The sequence below is a fragment of the Camponotus vicinus genome, unplaced genomic scaffold (assembly GCF_025532165.1).
Source record: "Camponotus vicinus isolate PSW18456_S1 unplaced genomic scaffold, iyCamVici1.0 SCAF_4, whole genome shotgun sequence".
Taxonomy (NCBI): Eukaryota; Metazoa; Arthropoda; class Insecta; order Hymenoptera; family Formicidae; genus Camponotus; species Camponotus vicinus.
In genome coordinates, this window is record NW_028141976.1 from 17,856,933 (window position 1) to 17,873,923 (window position 16,991).

The 16,991-nt window shown below is 30.1% G+C and overlaps 3 protein-coding genes across 10 annotated transcripts; 1 reads left to right on the plus strand and 2 right to left on the minus strand.

Moving 5' to 3' along the window:
• The first annotated feature begins 1,769 nt into the window (after positions 1–1,769).
• On the plus strand, positions 1,770–4,613 carry Oda (Ornithine decarboxylase antizyme). The gene is given in 5 exon segments (XM_083097948.1): positions 1,770–1,869; positions 1,871–1,972; positions 2,108–2,357; positions 2,454–2,609; positions 2,780–4,613. Coding segments are annotated over 4 exon segments (564 nt in total). The 5' UTR covers positions 1,770–1,773; the 3' UTR covers positions 2,570–2,609; positions 2,780–4,613.
• A 264-nt stretch (positions 4,614–4,877) lies between these two features.
• Row (relative of woc) lies at positions 4,878–11,776 on the minus strand. Of its 8 annotated transcripts, none has more exons than XM_083097926.1 (21): positions 11,563–11,578; positions 11,366–11,463; positions 10,889–11,040; positions 10,717–10,805; positions 10,581–10,641; positions 10,357–10,486; positions 10,215–10,273; positions 10,071–10,136; positions 9,935–9,998; positions 9,702–9,833; positions 9,460–9,630; positions 8,877–9,367; positions 8,360–8,810; positions 7,852–8,255; positions 7,549–7,777; positions 7,138–7,307; positions 6,857–7,049; positions 6,046–6,259; positions 5,786–5,976; positions 5,603–5,709; positions 4,879–5,531 (listed from the first exon to the last, which is right to left on the minus strand). In XM_083097926.1, the coding sequence occupies exons 3-21, from the start codon at positions 11,027–11,029 to the stop codon at positions 5,496–5,498; spliced, it is 3,399 nt and encodes a 1,132-aa protein (XP_082954052.1). In that variant the 5' UTR covers positions 11,030–11,040; positions 11,366–11,463; positions 11,563–11,578; the 3' UTR covers positions 4,879–5,495. The 8 variants fall into 8 exon arrangements, with proteins under 8 accessions (XP_082954046.1, XP_082954052.1, XP_082954053.1 ...); XM_083097927.1 differs by having other exon boundaries at positions 10,889–11,034; positions 11,563–11,577; XM_083097925.1 differs by having other exon boundaries at positions 11,351–11,463; positions 11,563–11,577.
• A 13-nt stretch (positions 11,777–11,789) lies between these two features.
• On the minus strand, positions 11,790–13,259 carry Srprbeta (signal recognition particle receptor beta). The gene is made up of 4 exons (XM_083097946.1): positions 13,060–13,259; positions 12,517–12,683; positions 12,294–12,433; positions 11,790–12,174 (listed from the first exon to the last, which is right to left on the minus strand). Exons 1-4 carry the CDS (start codon positions 13,151–13,153, stop codon positions 11,841–11,843), a joined length of 735 nt encoding a protein of 244 aa, XP_082954072.1. The 5' UTR covers positions 13,154–13,259; the 3' UTR covers positions 11,790–11,840.
• Between the last annotated feature and the right edge of the window lie 3,732 nt (positions 13,260–16,991).

A 16,991-nucleotide genomic window follows, 5' to 3' on the forward strand; every position in this document is an offset into this window, starting at 1 on the left:
AAGAGTTGTAAAGCGAGATCCTACCGGCGGGGTAGTTGCGGGAGGGGGGGCCGAAGGCCCCCCTTGCACCCCCCGCGCGCGCGTGTGTGTGTGTGTGTACACATACATTTCTGATATTTTTAAATTGTATTAAATTCTATACAAATTAAAAAATATCAGAAATGTATGTATATTACACACACACACACACACGCGGGGGGTACAAGGGGGGCCTTTGGCCCCCCCTCCCGCAACTACCCCGCCGGTAGGATCTCGCTTTACAACTCTTTTTGGTAAACATTATTACTTTGTCAAAAACTGAATACATGGTGCAAAAAAGTTATTTCATAATGGTGACAATATTGCAAAACCATAAAATATTTTTATAAATATCTCGGAAACTAAGGCCGAGCGGCGGTAACATGTATAAGGAAAAGTTGTTCAGAATCATGCTCCCGACAACATATTTCAAGGTCATTGAAATCGGTGAGGAATCGCTAATGTATATAATTATCCACGGGACTATTTATCATGTAAAATTTGTGACTATAAATTTTTACAATACGTTAATTCAAAGAATGTCCATTATTTGACGTATACGAAGCGGGAATACAATATTAATGACATTAAGATATATTCTTATTAATTGTGATTTTAAAATTAGCTTCGCGTTATCTATTGAATAGTGTAACCGAGAATATTTATAAATTGTTGGGCGATGCACAATTAAACTGCTCTTTTATAGAAAATGTTGCAAGTGCACGCTCGCTTCTTACGTAAGCATCGACATTTCCCAATGTCAATAGGCAAAACACCGTTACATTTAGCACGCGTCGCGAAGTATTCGGCCAGAAATGTAAAAGTTGTAAGCAAAAGCAATTGGTTTCTCTCGGTGGCAATGCGCAAAATACGCGCATTATTTGTTTTGGCGAGATGCCCGTTTTAATGACGCCGATACGCGACCGACAATAATGGCCCGGTAACGCGGTCCATCCGTGTTGTACACATCTTATAAATCGCATACGTCGGCCGCGCGGTACGGCAGTCGCTCATTTTTCCCTTAACCGCGTGTGAATGTCACTCTAGTCTCTTTTCAAAACAATCTGGTTGCTCAACCGGTCGTATCATTACCACGTATTATCTCAGTGAATTTCCCGTTGATTTTTTACACATCACGTGGCAGAAATTTCCACTCAAAATGCCAAGGTAGACGCCTACGTTTCTTTATTTTGTGTCCCAACTTCCTTGAGATGATCTCGAGAAAATGATATAACGTTTAACAGTATTGATCATTTTTGTTATTCTTGTAGTCGTGCATTTTGATCGTCAGGTTGTTAATAGAAAAATCTAATACAAAACAAAATTCCACGCGGTTATCTAATTCTCATAATAAGCCGATTGTATTAGCTGGAGGAGAGATAAACATATATATATATCCTAAACTTACATAAGTATTCCATCAAGATTCTTGGCAGTACGTCTATGTACTGCTTATGCTTCATGTCATTCTCTCTTTAAAGAATAACGCCCGTTATCCTGTCATGTTGACCGAACATTTATTTGCGGAAAAAATAAGCACATTTACCTATCACTTATTATCTTTCCTCTTTTTCCATAATCCTCAACCTATTTGCATGCATTCTTACATACACTTTACATCTTACATTCTTATACATATTCTGTATGTTAATTATATTATGTTAGATTTTTGAACTTTTGTTCAAAATTTATGATTACATAATGTGAAACTTTTTTAAGATTCATATTCCTAATTGCTAAAAATGTTTCAGTGAAATGTCTAGTAAATGCATGGATGAGAGCCTAGAAGAAGGTTCTAGACTGCAACAGCATTATTGTATAACGCTGGGCGTGGGGCCTCTGTGGTGGTCCTGATGTGCCCCATGCCGCATTGTCTGTATCTACAGTCAACACAGAGAGCCGCGGCGTGGGGATCAAGCAGAGTCAGCTCTCTGTGAGCTCCCACATTGTGCAAGTACGTATCTCTAGGAGGGGATATAAATTACTTTTAAAAGCCAGGAGTAATTTTTTATGACTGTGCATTCATAAAAAACAAAATGTATCTCCGATGGACGAACAAGATTCTAATTTCCTTTGTCATGACACACAGGAGGATGAATTGTTGAAAGCTGTAAGAAGTAACGAACCATTGCGTCTAACGTTCACTCTCCACTTGACTGAGAGTACATCTGTCGAATGGGAGACCGTAGCATGGCGCCGCTGTCTATACATTCGTGTACCGAGCTGCCTTCTGCCCGAAGGATCAAAGGAGGGCTTTGTTTCGCTCCTAGAATACGCCGAAGAAACACTGCGCTGCACCAATATCATTGTCTGCCTTCGTAAAGATAGATCAGATCGAGGTACTTGTCGCTTGCCATTCTTTGACACAAACGTCGAAGATTTTTGCGTCGACGAGAAAGATTCACCGTCTAAATCGTTCTGTTGTTATGGTCTAGCAATGCTGGTTCGTACCTTCATGTTCTTGGGTTTCACGGTCCTGCCACCAACTCATGCCTTGGTACCGCCAGGCAGTGATGCTGGCAATCTCTACATGCTCTATGCCATCGAGTAATTGGCAAAGCAGTTCGGCCTCTCTCAAATTTAACGCACAGGTATTGAATCAAGAGAAGAGATATCGAAAAGTTTCTCAGCTCTCTGCAACTTCACTTATATTCTCATTATTTAACTACTTTTCATTTATTAGTTCTTTTATACTTTTTCATGCATTTATTATATGATTTCAGGTATAATTATTTGAATTTTGTTATATTTTATATTACAGGTACCGCCACATAGTTCGAGTCTGAAATCCTGAAAAGGAGACAATTGGAAAACTCTGAAAAATGTTTCAATGTTTATCTTACATATTTTTAAGTTTTGCTATTATGAACAGTATAATTTGCATTTTATAGTTTTATTAGTTTCAAATTCGGAAATTTATAAGTTTCGACAAAAATCATTGTAGAAATCACAAAAGGAATTTACATTAGGTTATCACAGAGAACAAACTTGGCGTTAAATTTAGGAGGCTTGATGGAGAAACAAAAAAATATAGTCGGGAATACGTAGAACGCGTACATAAAAGGCTTTCGATGGGTATATCGATTCATTCTCTTGAACACAATGTTAATAATTATTGTAAGAGCATATAAGTTGCTGACAAAGCTTCCCACGTGACGAAATTTGACGGAATTTGGAGTCGCACATTAACAACTGAACGCGACGACAAACTGTTAAATTTTAGAGAAAATTTATTATCGATATATCTCAATGTTAATTGTGGCAGATTGGGTATCACCACAATATTTTTCGTTAATATAAGTACATTTCCTTATCTGTAAGTATTATCGATCATGTATAATCTAGATTTAATACCCGCGTTGTTTGAGTGTCGATAAAATTTATTCAATAGTTTATTTTTCATTTTTTTAAAAGATGCATAAATTAAATACTGATTTTTTTATAAGAAATTAATTGACATTTTTTATAACAGATATATAACTGCAAGATGTAATTATTTCCTTCTCTGTAATTTCGCGAATAATTCAGTTTTTGTTTAGTAGAAAAAATATGAAGTAAAAAATCTTTTTGCAAAAGTATGAAGTAAAAAAAATTTTGTCCACTGAAACTTAATTTTTCATAGGAATCTAAAATCTTTGAAAGATTTTTATGAAGTATGTTCAATTAAGTTAAGTACTCTCCAATTTAAGGCAATGCTACGATAGATAACATAGCACATTGCAAAAAAGTTAACTAGATAATAAAGCACTGTTATATTATTAAAATTTTAAATTTTAAACATCATGTTATATCCATAATCGAAAAAAATACATTTTGTGTATTTTTTCAATTTACTTAAAAATATATATTTATATAACAAATATGGTTTCTAATAATTTTATATCTGCGAATTTTAAAAATAAAAGATGCATAAATTATATAAACATCTGTTATAAAGAATGTCAATTAATTTCTTACAAGAAATCACAATCTAATCTATGCATCTTTGATTTAAAAATGGGAAATACAAGATTATTAGAAATCATTTATCGTTATATGTACATATTTTTAAGTAGATTGAAAAAAATATTAATGCAAAATGTATTTTTTTCGATATTGATATAACATAATGTTATTAATTTAAAATTTTAATAACATAAGAGAGCCTTATTATCTTATTAATTTTTTTTGTATCTTTGGTATAGACTTAAGTATAAGTAATAGTATATCTGGTAATCCCCAATCAGTTAACATTGAAGAGATTTTGCTAATAAATGCGTTCTTTAGTGTTGACTTGATAACGGACATAACATGAAAAATATAAAAATACAAAAAAATTGAAAAAATGTAAAAAGAATAAAAAAAAGTGTTAATAGCTTATTAGGAATGTAGGTAAAGATAAGTACAGAATGACGGACTATTGTATGTTAACTTCACATAAATAATTATCGAAAATTTTGCCTCAAGTTTTTAAATTAAACAATTCCGTGCATCTTATCCTGTCAGTTAGTATTATATATTCGTATTTCTGACATAAATTACACACACAAAAATAAATATGTATGCGTTTCTTATTCATGAAGACGTAATTGCTAAATAAACATTTAATAAAATTATATTCTTACTTCTTGTTTATCAAATATATTTACTTGAAATGATTTTTTGGCTTCCATATTATGCAAGTGCTTTTATTTAATGTGATAACATTTATGTGCAAAATGTGTAATTAAAATATACCATTAATTAAGTAAAATAAATATAATAACATACTATATAAATATAACGTAAATCATTTAATTATGTAATTAAATACATTTTACTACTATATAAAGTAAATTTTTATAATGAAAAAATATTAGTTGCGTAAATTATAAAGTATACTTGTCTTTGCTTTATATATGATTCTTATGTGCGTAAAAAGTATTTTTTGACATAATATACAATTCTCTATTAGTATTAATATACAAAACAACATACAATAATTATTGTATGTCTTTTCTAGTTATCAATATATAACAACTAAATATTTAGCTTATGTATTTCAATACAAAAGCAAAAATTCAGAATTAAACTATATTAACTATATTTATTATTATGCCTTCCGCACTTGTTTTTCATTAATCAACTACACAAGATAAAAAAAACACAAATTTAAGAGATGACATTGTATAATATTGTACAATAATGATGTGACGAAATAAGTCTCGATAACAAAATAATTTTGAATATTTCTTTTCGATTTTATAACACAATTTATAAAAATTTTCTTTCAATCTTTTTGGATGCTATAAAATCGAAAAAGAAAATTCAAAATCGTGAAAAGATTCAATAGTAATAGTAGTCTTGGTCAATAATAGAGTCTTAGCATCTAGATAAAGTCATGTTTTACATATTTCTTTTTCACAGAAGAATATCATATCTGTTTATATACTTCATTCATTCTAATACAGCAATTACCTCATTCATATTGATAGCAATTATATTTTTGTTTTTGTCATTTAATTGCGTGAATTGGATTTTTCATAGTCAGCTTCCTATAATCAATTAAAAAAATGAGAATCAGATAGGTAAGAATAAAAAATTATTATAGATAAAAATGTCATACTTCAGAAGAGGTTCTCGGAACTAATCCTAAACTGTCAAGCATACCAGATGGTGCTGATTCTTCAATAGGACGTGCCAATACTTTTTTACATTTTGTTAAGTGTTTTGCTGCAATATAATGCCAATTTAAATTAATTCGTATATCAATAATACGTTGTTGCATTCATCTATATCATTATTATACCTAATTGATTGCCATCAGTCGACATATAACCGCATGGACATTGTAATTTCTTTTCTAATGGGATATTAATTAAAGGAGATGGCACGATCAAACTGGTCTTCGGCCTTTCATTATGGATTTGTTGTTGATGTTCTTGGAATGCGCGCCAACAACATGTGACATAACGGCACTGTTGACATCGTTGTTCGCCTCTGTTCATTAAATGATTTATGTATGTAATATAGTTTGCAGGATTATTGATTTTAGAATAATATGCTTACGGATAATGATCTTCTTCATCAATATCTTCTTCGCACTCCTGACATGCTAAATATCTGGTGGAAGTATTCACTGTTATTGGACCAGTGCTCCATTTTTGTATTTTTTCGTCCGGTGGTAATTCAGGCGGTGGACTATCTACAGCAAATCGTATCATTTCTGGTCGTTCTTTTGAGACCATTATTCCACTTTTACCAGCAGAATATGGTATCGCTTCTGTAAATATTTGTTATGCTCTATTAAATGTAAGAACAATAGAAACAATAATATCCTCACATAATAAATAAGAAAAGTATATTAAAAGAAATAAAAATGATGAACCAATAAGAAATAGTTATTAGCATAAGTTGTAAATTAACTTTACATTTCAATTTTCATTAAAATTTCAATTAGATTATTAACAGACACATTGTAAGCATATCCGTTTTGTTCTTATAATATCCTATAAATTTCCAATATCAAAGCATAATAATAATACATAATAATATGCATCAATGAAATATGCGCAATTTTAATTTTACATATATTCTCAAGAAGTACAGTAAAATAATAAATTCAATATAGTTTATATATTCATCTATACAATTTTTTTAAATTAGTATAAATAAAAAATAATATAATTTATAATATATAATAATGTAATTTATAATAGATTGGTCAAATTTTTTTACTAGCCCTACAAAAAAAACTTTTCTAATATGAATTACATGTAATGGTGAAACAACAAATTATATTATAATATATTATTGTTATAATATATTATATATTATAATTATCTTATAATATATAGTATACACGTACACAAATACATACTTGGATTAGAAACACAGTCGTGTAATTCTCGCTGATGTATTGTCAACGCACTCTTTTGATTGAACCAGAGACAACATCTTGAACACTTGTTACCTTTTCCTTGATCTCTTCTTACAATGTGCCTTTGCATGTGCGACAAATAAGCGTGAACATTGGACGCGCTCGGGTTACCCTCATTCACAAATTGTATTACCTTTTTTCAATAATAAATTTGTTTAATCTATAGTTGACAGGATAAAGAGAAACATATTTACAGTACATAAACAGTCTTCCATTCTTACCTTGAGGCAGAAAGGACATTGCAATCCTTCGCCTTTTTCATGAACTTCATAATAATGGTCTATGACATTTTTATGACTAGACGTGCGATAACCGCAACTTTCGCAACGATATGGCATTTCCGAAGGATAATGCATTGATGACAGATGCTCGATTAATGATTTGCTTTTTCCTAAACAAGAAACAAAAATGCAATTCTCTCAATTTCCCTTTCATAATATATTTTATTTATTTTAGGCCCGGTTGCACCAACGTTATTTTAGCTTTAAGCGGAACTTAAATATATGTCTATCTTTGTCTTTCTTTCTAAATAAATAAAGACCGGGCCTTAATCACTTAATTTTTCAAATTTTCTTAATTTTCTTGTGAATAACTATGAAACAAATATGCAAAATATCAGCATGTTAGCTTACCAAATTTCTCTTCACAAATGGCACAAACTACCATGAGGCCGTCAGAATGACCGAAATTGCTGTGTGTTTCTGCCACATGCGTAAGCATTTGATGCTGCGATGAAAGCGCGGTGCAACAGTAACGGCATACCGACAATTCCGATTGACCGGGCACTTGTGGAGGTACATGACTAACCATATGCTCCATTACTTCGGTATTAGATCTCATCAACGTCGTGCAGAGGAAACACTAAGCCAAAAAGATATATATATATTAGGTGTTATACAAAATATGCCGATAAAATAAAACAGCTTCAAGCGAACCTTGAAATATAATGGAGATCTGTGTTCTTTTAAGATCAGATTCTTATCACCTTCCATTGTAGCATAATACAATTCTTGGAGCTGAATTTGTTCTCTCGATTCTTTTTCGTCTTTATCATCTTTTTCTTTTTCTTTATTATTCTTGAAATCAATTGCACTTCTTTGTGACTCGTGTTGATCCAAAGTTGTTACAGGATGAATTCGCTTTCTTCCCCGTTTTACATTAGGTTTTATAGGAATAGAATCAGGGATTTTAATATTCTGAGACGATGTTACATCAGTTATTGGAGTTGAATCTTGTGTGGATATCACTGATGTATCCATTGATGATGGATTATTTGAATAAGACCAATCGTGAAATGGATTAGCAGCGATTTTTGCTAAACGATCTAACAGATTGTCACCTGAAAAGATATATAATCTTTATATTTAAGGATGTAATGATATTGAATATGTGGATAATAAAAAATTATTACTTTGCCAAAAACGCGATTATTTTATTACTTACTAGTATCGAGTTTAGTTTGTTCCGCAATATGTCGAATAATATTGTCAAATGCACGTTCCGATGTACCTCCATACATCTCTCTCCATATTAATTCATCCAAGAACTGCTGTATCATCTGTCTGCTGAGCAAGCTCAATGTATTTTGAAACATTCTCGGCACAATTTTTCTGAGATATTCCATGATATGGTAATTACTCAAGAGGTTTCTAGATGTCTGTTCTGCAAACGCAGATTGCATGACATGATTGTAGCCCATATCATGCAAGGTGCTTTTGTCAACGGTAAAGTCAGTCATTATTTTCGAGTCTGTATGAACCCATTCTTTCAATGGATGTAAGATATTATTAAACCGTCTTTTGAATGATCTATCTCCGTTTTGCATCGGTTCGCAAGCGCGCAATCTTATGTCTAACGTGGTTGGATCCAGAACACCAAGAACTTCAACTTTAACCTAAATAGGAGCCGAATTAACAAACAATCTCTTTTCTATTAAGACATTAAGATATCAAAATTTCACCTGTCGCAAATGTCCATCTTGTGATGTAGTACCGAGACTAATTACACCAATCTGTATCACCGAATTTTTACCGCCCATTTTGCGATTCTTGTCCCATACTGCTGCTGTACAAATGCTACGTAGATTTGTATAAAAGTTTTTCAAATATATATTAGATACTTTTACCCAGGAGATTACATTTTGCACATTAGTCTGACATGCCCAATGATAAATCAACTTTAACAGGACTGTAGGTGTGTAAGGAGCTCCTTGAAAGAGAGAACCAGAAAAAACAGAAACAAATTTGTCAGGACAACAACTAGATATCCAAACATAACCCCCAGAATAAGGGAAAGTCCCTTGATCACTATACATTCCTAATTTGAGTTTAGCCTTTTGATAACTTGAGCTATGTTGCAAACAGTATTGTTCTGATCTTACTAGACCTTGCTGAATTAACCATTCGGCGAACTTTGTAGCAGAAAACATGAGCACACTTTTAACTTTAGCATCTGAAAAATTTTGTTAATTACCACAAATATGTTTAATATAATATCGTTATATAAATATATTAAGTAAAGATAAAGATAAAAAAATTGTATACCTAATGCTTGTCTTTCTTTTTGTGCAATTTGTGATCCGATATCTTTGCTATGTAAATTTGGTCTTGCTACTACTACTAGAGATGGAAAAGTTCGACCGCCGGTTGTTTTGTTAAATGTAAATTCTCTGCCATCAGGTTGGTTCTTCTTGGCTTCATCAATATGTTCATTGACTACAATATATTTAATAATAAATAAAATTAATTAGCTAATGTATTAACATTGTAAAATGTTTGGTTTTAACCTGTATTATAACCAACAGATATTCCTCCTATACTAGTGTGTTCAGTAGGTTTGACAGTTGGTTGATTTACTGTCTGTTGCTTATTGACAGCTTTTATTCTGAGATTTGTCACATTTTGTGGAATAGTAGCAGCTGAGGAATCAATATTAGTATTTTATTATTATTATTATAATCCTTTGTCTTAATTATCTTCATGCAATACATTAATTTAAAAAATATCTTTATATTCTTACTTGATGTAACAACATGCGTTGCTGATCCAGTCTTTGGTCTCGAACGAGTAACTGTGGATGCAGGCTATAAGAAAATATAATACTCATATACTCATTGATTACAGAATAGAAAGACGACTCTTTCTTCAATAAATACCTCCTCAATAATATCAGGTGGTTGTACTTGAACTTTAGTCCTTCGTCCAGATCTAGTATACTTGTACTGAAGAAAATTAGTATGTAATTAGTGCTTTAAGGAAAGTTGATAAAAAAAAATATATACAAATTGAATTGATAATACATTTTCTTGTTGAGGCTGTGTAGTAGTTGAAACCACAGATGTAGTTGTACTAGTTGTTCCTGAAAAAAATCTTTTTTATTTTATATAATTTTCACCAATCTTAATCTTAATTAGCATAATTAGCATTGTAAGCATTTGCTACCTTGAGTTTGTGTAACAGATCCTACAATAACCCCCATGCGTGGGTCAACTACTAACTGAATGTTCCCTTGAGGTCCAGTTGGATTACTAATATTTAATTTAATTGGTGTTGAATTTTTGTTTTGCTGAGTCTAAAAATAAAAAGAAAAATATTTCTGTATATGTATATGAAGAATGTATACATATATTTTCTATTATATTTCATAATATAAATGAAATACTTACAACATTTAAAATCTGAGGATTATTCTGAATTACTGCTGATGTTGCTGTTGGATTTGTAGGTCTACAAATATTAATATAAAATATTGTTACAAGTTTAATACTGAATTTTCATTTTTCTATAATTATATATACTTACAATGTATACTGATAACCACTGACAACACCTGCTTGACATACCAATTTACCGCCATGATCTTTGACTAGTTCTTCTAAAATAGCTGTAACCTGATATAAAAGATCAACACATATATATTTCTAAATAATATATATATTTATAAAGAAAGATATTTTTTTGTAGATGTATTTACCCTATCACAATCCTCTTTGAGTTTTGTCCTTGACATCAACTGTGCTTCACTCAGAGGTTCCTCCGTACACTCCAAGTTTAATGTCATATTAATTGGACGTTTGTTTAAAACAGAGCGTGTAAATAGCTTTTGTCTTGGCATCTTGCCTGTAACTATTGATATAAAAAAATCAAATGCAAAAATATAATTAAAATTAGCTTAACAGATTTGTTCCAAATATAACGTATATACAATGTGTGGAATATATAAACAGTGTTAAAAGACACATTTTATAGAAACTTCCTTTTGCATATTTTCTACATAATAAATTTATAATTATAAAAATATATATATAAATCACAAAAATCAAGAATAATAAAGGTTCTCTAAACAGAAACAGGTTCTCTAATGCATTTATTATAATTTTAATTATTATTCTACATTTTGTAGAGCAGTTTGCTTAGTACATGGTTAAATTAGTACATTGGTCTACATTACTACTGTCTGTTCCAAAAAGAACCGTTCGGCGTCAATTAAAGAGCAAAGACTCGAGCCGATTCCCGATTGTCGTATATCCCCAAGAGGGCTGATCTTACCTGATTGCAAATAAGAGCAATATGATCTTGAAGCATCGACAGACAGATTCACCGAAAATTAATTAAATAACACGATATATGATAATAACAGATGATAACCTAATCGGAAAACCAGGCGGCAAATCTCACCACGCACGATTTTTAGCAACGCAAACTCTCGCACGGTGATCAGACCAGATGGCAGCATTGATCAGTTACTTTTTGACCGATTCAGGCACACAATATCGTTGATCGGTCACGAAAAATAATAAAGTATCATGTATATTAATCTTAATAGTAGGATACATTTTTTTTCTATCGGAAAAAAGTTTCCTATAATCCAAAAATTATTTATAAATGAATAATTTATATTTAATAAAATTTGGTGTACATTATTATTATGCAATCTTATGTAACCACTTATTAAGTTCCTCGATATTGGCCGATGTTTGAGCATCTTTATTAAATGCATATGACTCTGCGAAATCAATGTGCGAGTCCAAATGAGAAAATTCGAAATCTTTTCCCTGCTTTCCAAGGAAGACATTGGTTGAAGATGCGTCAGTGGCTTCTAACTGGCTAGACTTTGTCATTCGCAGCAAATTCATCTCCTTTTCTAACAATGTTCTTATCACCATGCATCCCTTGGCCATAGTTTGATCCTGCTTATTACATAATATAAGGATGGGAACTTTTTGTATATTAGAATCTGATAACACATTATATAAATATCTAGAAAGAAGAAAAATATAAATTATTAGACATTAAGATTTATTATTTCAAGTTGATACTAAATATCAAATTAATCACTTAATCAAATATTTAGTCATTTTTGTCAAATTTATACTTACTCAGCCACATCTCTGATCTCCTTCTGAATAGTCACTGAATCAATCACATAAACCAAACCTCTGGCAGATGATTTATACTTATCAAAATACTTATTGCGCAATCGTTCGTCTCCAGGAATATCTACAATTCTCAGGAAACTCTAAAACAAATATTTTTATAAGAATAATTATAATAAATATATAATCAGACTTAATATCTTATAGAATGTCATTTAAAATTTACATTATTGATTGCAATGTCGCCTAAATTTTCCTTAACAGATGTATATGTCTTGACAAATTTAGAACATAATAATCTTGCATAGATCAATGTTTTTCCACTGTCACTAAGACCTGTTAAAAGGACATTATGGCCTATACTCCTTCTTTTGCGCCAAAGTGCAAACAAAACTGTAAAAATTATGTGTTAATTGACATATAATATTTTAATCAATATATATTAAATGCAAGAAAATAGTTTAGATAGAAATACAAAATTGTTTTTTCTGTATTAATTCAATCACAATACTTTTCTTAAAATAAAGTGTACATAATTTGAATACAAAAAAAAAATAAAATAAAATTTTAAATAGAGAAATAAAAAATTACATAAAAAGAAAAGTAACATATTTTTCATAAATTAGAAAAATTCGTAGTAATTCTAAAGATACTTTGTAAATATATCAGAAATATATAAAACAATCATATATGTTTAAACCTTTAATGTAAATATTATGAAAAATATATTAAATATAAGTGTTATGACAACCTGATTAATATATATTACCTAACGTTATAATAATAGCAAACACAGCGACCAATACACCCAGCAACTGTGAATTGCCATTTTCTTCCAACAATGGCTTTATATATTTCTCCATAATCTCGTAATTTGCAATTTTCTCCAGTTTCAAACTCTCTCACGACCATATGCCAAATACAAATAATTATAAAAGGTATACACCATAATATCAGAGAGAAGACTGAGAGATGTCATGGCCTGTTTTTAGGTGATCCCTGAAAGCGATACTCCCTCTATGGACATTGAAAACGTGGACATGAACTACAAAGCCAATGTCCATGAATGTTCTCAGAGGGTAATATATAATGTGCACAATTTCTGGTTTTGTTCCGTGCTATGTGCACGAAATGCCGGTAGCACCAGAGTATAACAATCATTATTTTGAAAATAATATATAAATATGATAAATAATAATTTTTATAAAAATAATGTTTATAAATTACTTACCTATATGTGTATGTATGTGTGCCCATACGTTGTCCAAATGATTTTAAATATAAGAATAGACTATATGAATATCGGCGTATGTTACCGCCGGCATAGCTCTCAGGTTCATGAGAGTACTGAAACCTCCTCACCTAACAAATGCCTTCGTTAAGGCGGAGATACAGGGGAGGAAAAATTGAGGAGGAAAAATTTTTTTATTTACTTTTATTTTTTTAATAGAGTTTTTAAACACAGAATATAATACATATAAAAAATATATATTACATAATTATAATATATACAACGTAAATTATAATTAATTTGCAATTACATAAAAAACACATTACAAAATATTAAATTATGTAATATAAAAATAATTACATTACAAATATATATATTACAAAATTTAATGCAGAATATATAAAATACAATGCATTAGAAATATGTATTACAAAATATAATACAAATTTAATATAAACTATAATTTTAAACTTAATACAAAATAAAATTTATTACACGAAAGTGTCCAAAGTATACGTATAATATAAAATTTATTAAAAATTTTTACATAGACCAGACAAGACTGATTAGTGATGATTAATTACGCGATATTTATTATTAATAATCGACATAGAATAATAGAATTTAATTAGTTTTATATAAATAACGTATAAACGTAAATAATCATGATCAAAAGAGTCATTAATAAAATTATTGATCATTTCTTCGATTGTAAAACAAAGTATTTGCATTATTGATGCATTTCGTGCAGACCATGAAAAGAAATATTTAAAACGTGTAAAGATAGAACAAGCTTTGATGTAAATCAAAGATTAAATTACAAAATAAATTGCGATTTAAAATTCGCGAGAAAACGCGACGAATAAATAAATCGACAATAATCGAATATTCAATTGCGAGATACGCATAATTTTTATAATATAATAATCAAATCAATAGACACGCGTGCGATATAATTATTATCACACAAATGTTGACAGACGAAGATATTTTAACAAACATTTATGATCCGTATTGTTTATGAACATAAAATTTACTATCCGATTTATTTGCGATTAATATATACGCGACTTTATACGAATTTCACGATTGAGAATAAAATACATATCCTATTTCTCCCATGATTAGCTGAATAAGAAGAAATGAGCTCTATAAGTTTTAAAATATAATTAAAAATCGCGTTGTGGCCACGTTTAATAGAAAATAACGGAACGAATGATTTTCATTAATATAGTTATCGATCGTCTTTTAAATTATAGAAGAAAATATTTACACTACCAGCATTTTGCACGAACTATTAAAAACAATATTCAAAGACGTGGAAAGACAAACAAAGCTTCAATGTATAAGTCAACGATTAAATTATAAGATAAATCGCGATTTAAAATTCACGAGAAAACGTGACGAATAAATAAGTCGATAATATGCGGAATATTTGATCGCGATACGTATAATTTTTATAATATAATAATCGAAGCTCTCAATAGACACGTGCGCGATATAATTATTATCACGTAAATATAGAAAATCGAAAATATTTCAACAATCATTTAAAGTCTGTAATGTTTGTGAATATGCAATTCAGCGACCGAATTACTGCGAATTTTTATAAGATATATCGCGATTTAAAATTCGCGATAAAACGCGACGATAAATAAAACGATAATATTCAAAATATTCAATTGTAGATACGCGAGTGACATACCGGTAATCCGATAAAAACAGGAGCAACCTTAAAAATGGAGAACGATTAACATCTTGTTTCTACATCAGATTTCGCAAGATCAATCTGCGAAGAAAAGTTAAGTGATCCATTGAACGTCGGGAATTCCACTGTAGGAGGGAACGAATCCTGGATCTTCCGGACTATTTCCGATAGCAATGATTTCAGTATTAAATCAAAGACAATTATCCTTCGTCATTATTTTCAATTCAAATTGATATTCACGTCAGAAAACATGTTCTCACATTATTAAGAAATATATTTCTTTATTGACAAATAAATGGATATAACAATTTTTTTATAGAAATGTGATTACGAACGATTATATTTATAAATAATAAAATACATGCATCATTGGAGTTTGTGTTAAATGGGGAACACATAATTTGGGGTACCGTTTGCGCGCGCGAGACGAATCGAACCCGATAACAGCAAGATTTAAAAAATTTCATTTCGAATAGTGTGCAAAATAAAATAAATGAAATAGTTTTAAATATATAATTAATTCTAGATTAATTCTCTAGATTCTTATTCTTATAACGTTTAAATTAATAATTTTTTTTCTTTTAGTCAATATCTTACTGATATAGGGGTACCCATTCGATTCGTCTCTAAATTTTTAAGTATTCGCACATTTTATGTAACATTCATATATAATTTCGCGTATATATAATATATCATATTAATAAAAATTATAAAAATATTTTGGATACGTTAATTTGTGCATGTATTTTATTATACATATATATAAAATAGTATATATCTAAAAACTAATATTCTAAAATGGCGATGGATGTCCAATACCTGCAAATAGTTTCTTAAAAGAAACTAAAAACTAATATTAATATCCCCAGTACCTAGAAATAATTTTTCAAATAAGATAATTAATTAATAATTACTAAAATATATTCGTTCGTAATCATTTTTATCCAAAAAGTTAATAAAAACTAATTATAATATGAAATTACTTGAAAAATAGAAATTTATACACAACGCTATATCCATATTTAATCTACTATTAAAGATTTCTGGCATTAGGCAATAATAATACCAATCCTAATAATGACAGAACATTTTTAACGAAGAAAAGAATAGATGCATTTCTCTCACATCTATATATATATATATTATTTAAATTAATTCGACTTTAAAGAAGCGTATGGCGTTCGTCGTTGAATGACTACCGAAATCATTGCTGTCGGAAATTGCCAGGAAAACCTGGGATTAGTTCCATTCCTACAATAAAAATCCTCAATTTTCAACAGGGCACCGAACTAGACGTCGCGAATGGATCTTACAAAAACCGATGAGAAATAATTCTCCATAATGAAAATCGTTTCGACTCCTCGGCGGTACGAGTCACGCAACTTTCATTAACGTTTATCTAACGAAAGAAACAACGATAACTCTTTCATTAATCTCGTATAAGAACACGAAAAGAACGCGGGAAAAACACGACAGCTTTAATTTTAATATTAAAGCTTTAACATAGCGCGCTACTGTTTATTTTTTGTATTGCCAAAGTCGAACACCGTGTTATCGATAATTCGTTGCCGAAATATTTTATATATTATAAAATATACGCTAACGCGGAATATTAAATTATAGAAGTATTTTTATTAAAATTGATTATTTATTAAATAACTTATCACAGAACCTTTCGTTATGCTAATTATTTGAATTTATTCGATTATTTTATTTTCAAAGTCAAATTCTATAATATTTAGTTTTGCATTTTAGAAGACTG

What these genes read in the sequence shown, in the direction of transcription:
- Row (XM_083097920.1), bottom strand. Translation starts at nt 11,650, where the DNA reads ATGCTGCCATCTGGTCTGATCACCGTGCGAGAGTTTGCGTTGCTAAAA. An exon ending in TCAAAGAGGATTGTGATAGG is followed by an intron (nt 10,806 to 10,888) that starts GTAAATACATCT and finishes CTTTTATATCAG; the next exon opens with GTTACAGCTATTTTAGAAGA. An exon ending in CGACTGTGTTTCTAATCCAA is followed by an intron (nt 6,260 to 6,856) that starts GTATGTATTTGT and finishes AAATATTTACAG; the next exon opens with AAGCGATACCATATTCTGCT.
- Srprbeta (XM_083097946.1), bottom strand. Translation starts at nt 13,153, where the DNA reads ATGGAGAAATATATAAAGCCATTGTTGGAAGAAAATGGCAATTCACAG. An exon ending in TGCTATTATTATAACGTTAG is followed by an intron (nt 12,684 to 13,059) that starts GTAATATATATT and finishes TAATTTTTACAG; the next exon opens with TTTTGTTTGCACTTTGGCGC. An exon ending in GAGATCAGAGATGTGGCTGA is followed by an intron (nt 12,175 to 12,293) that starts GTAAGTATAAAT and finishes TCTTCTTTCTAG; the next exon opens with ATATTTATATAATGTGTTAT.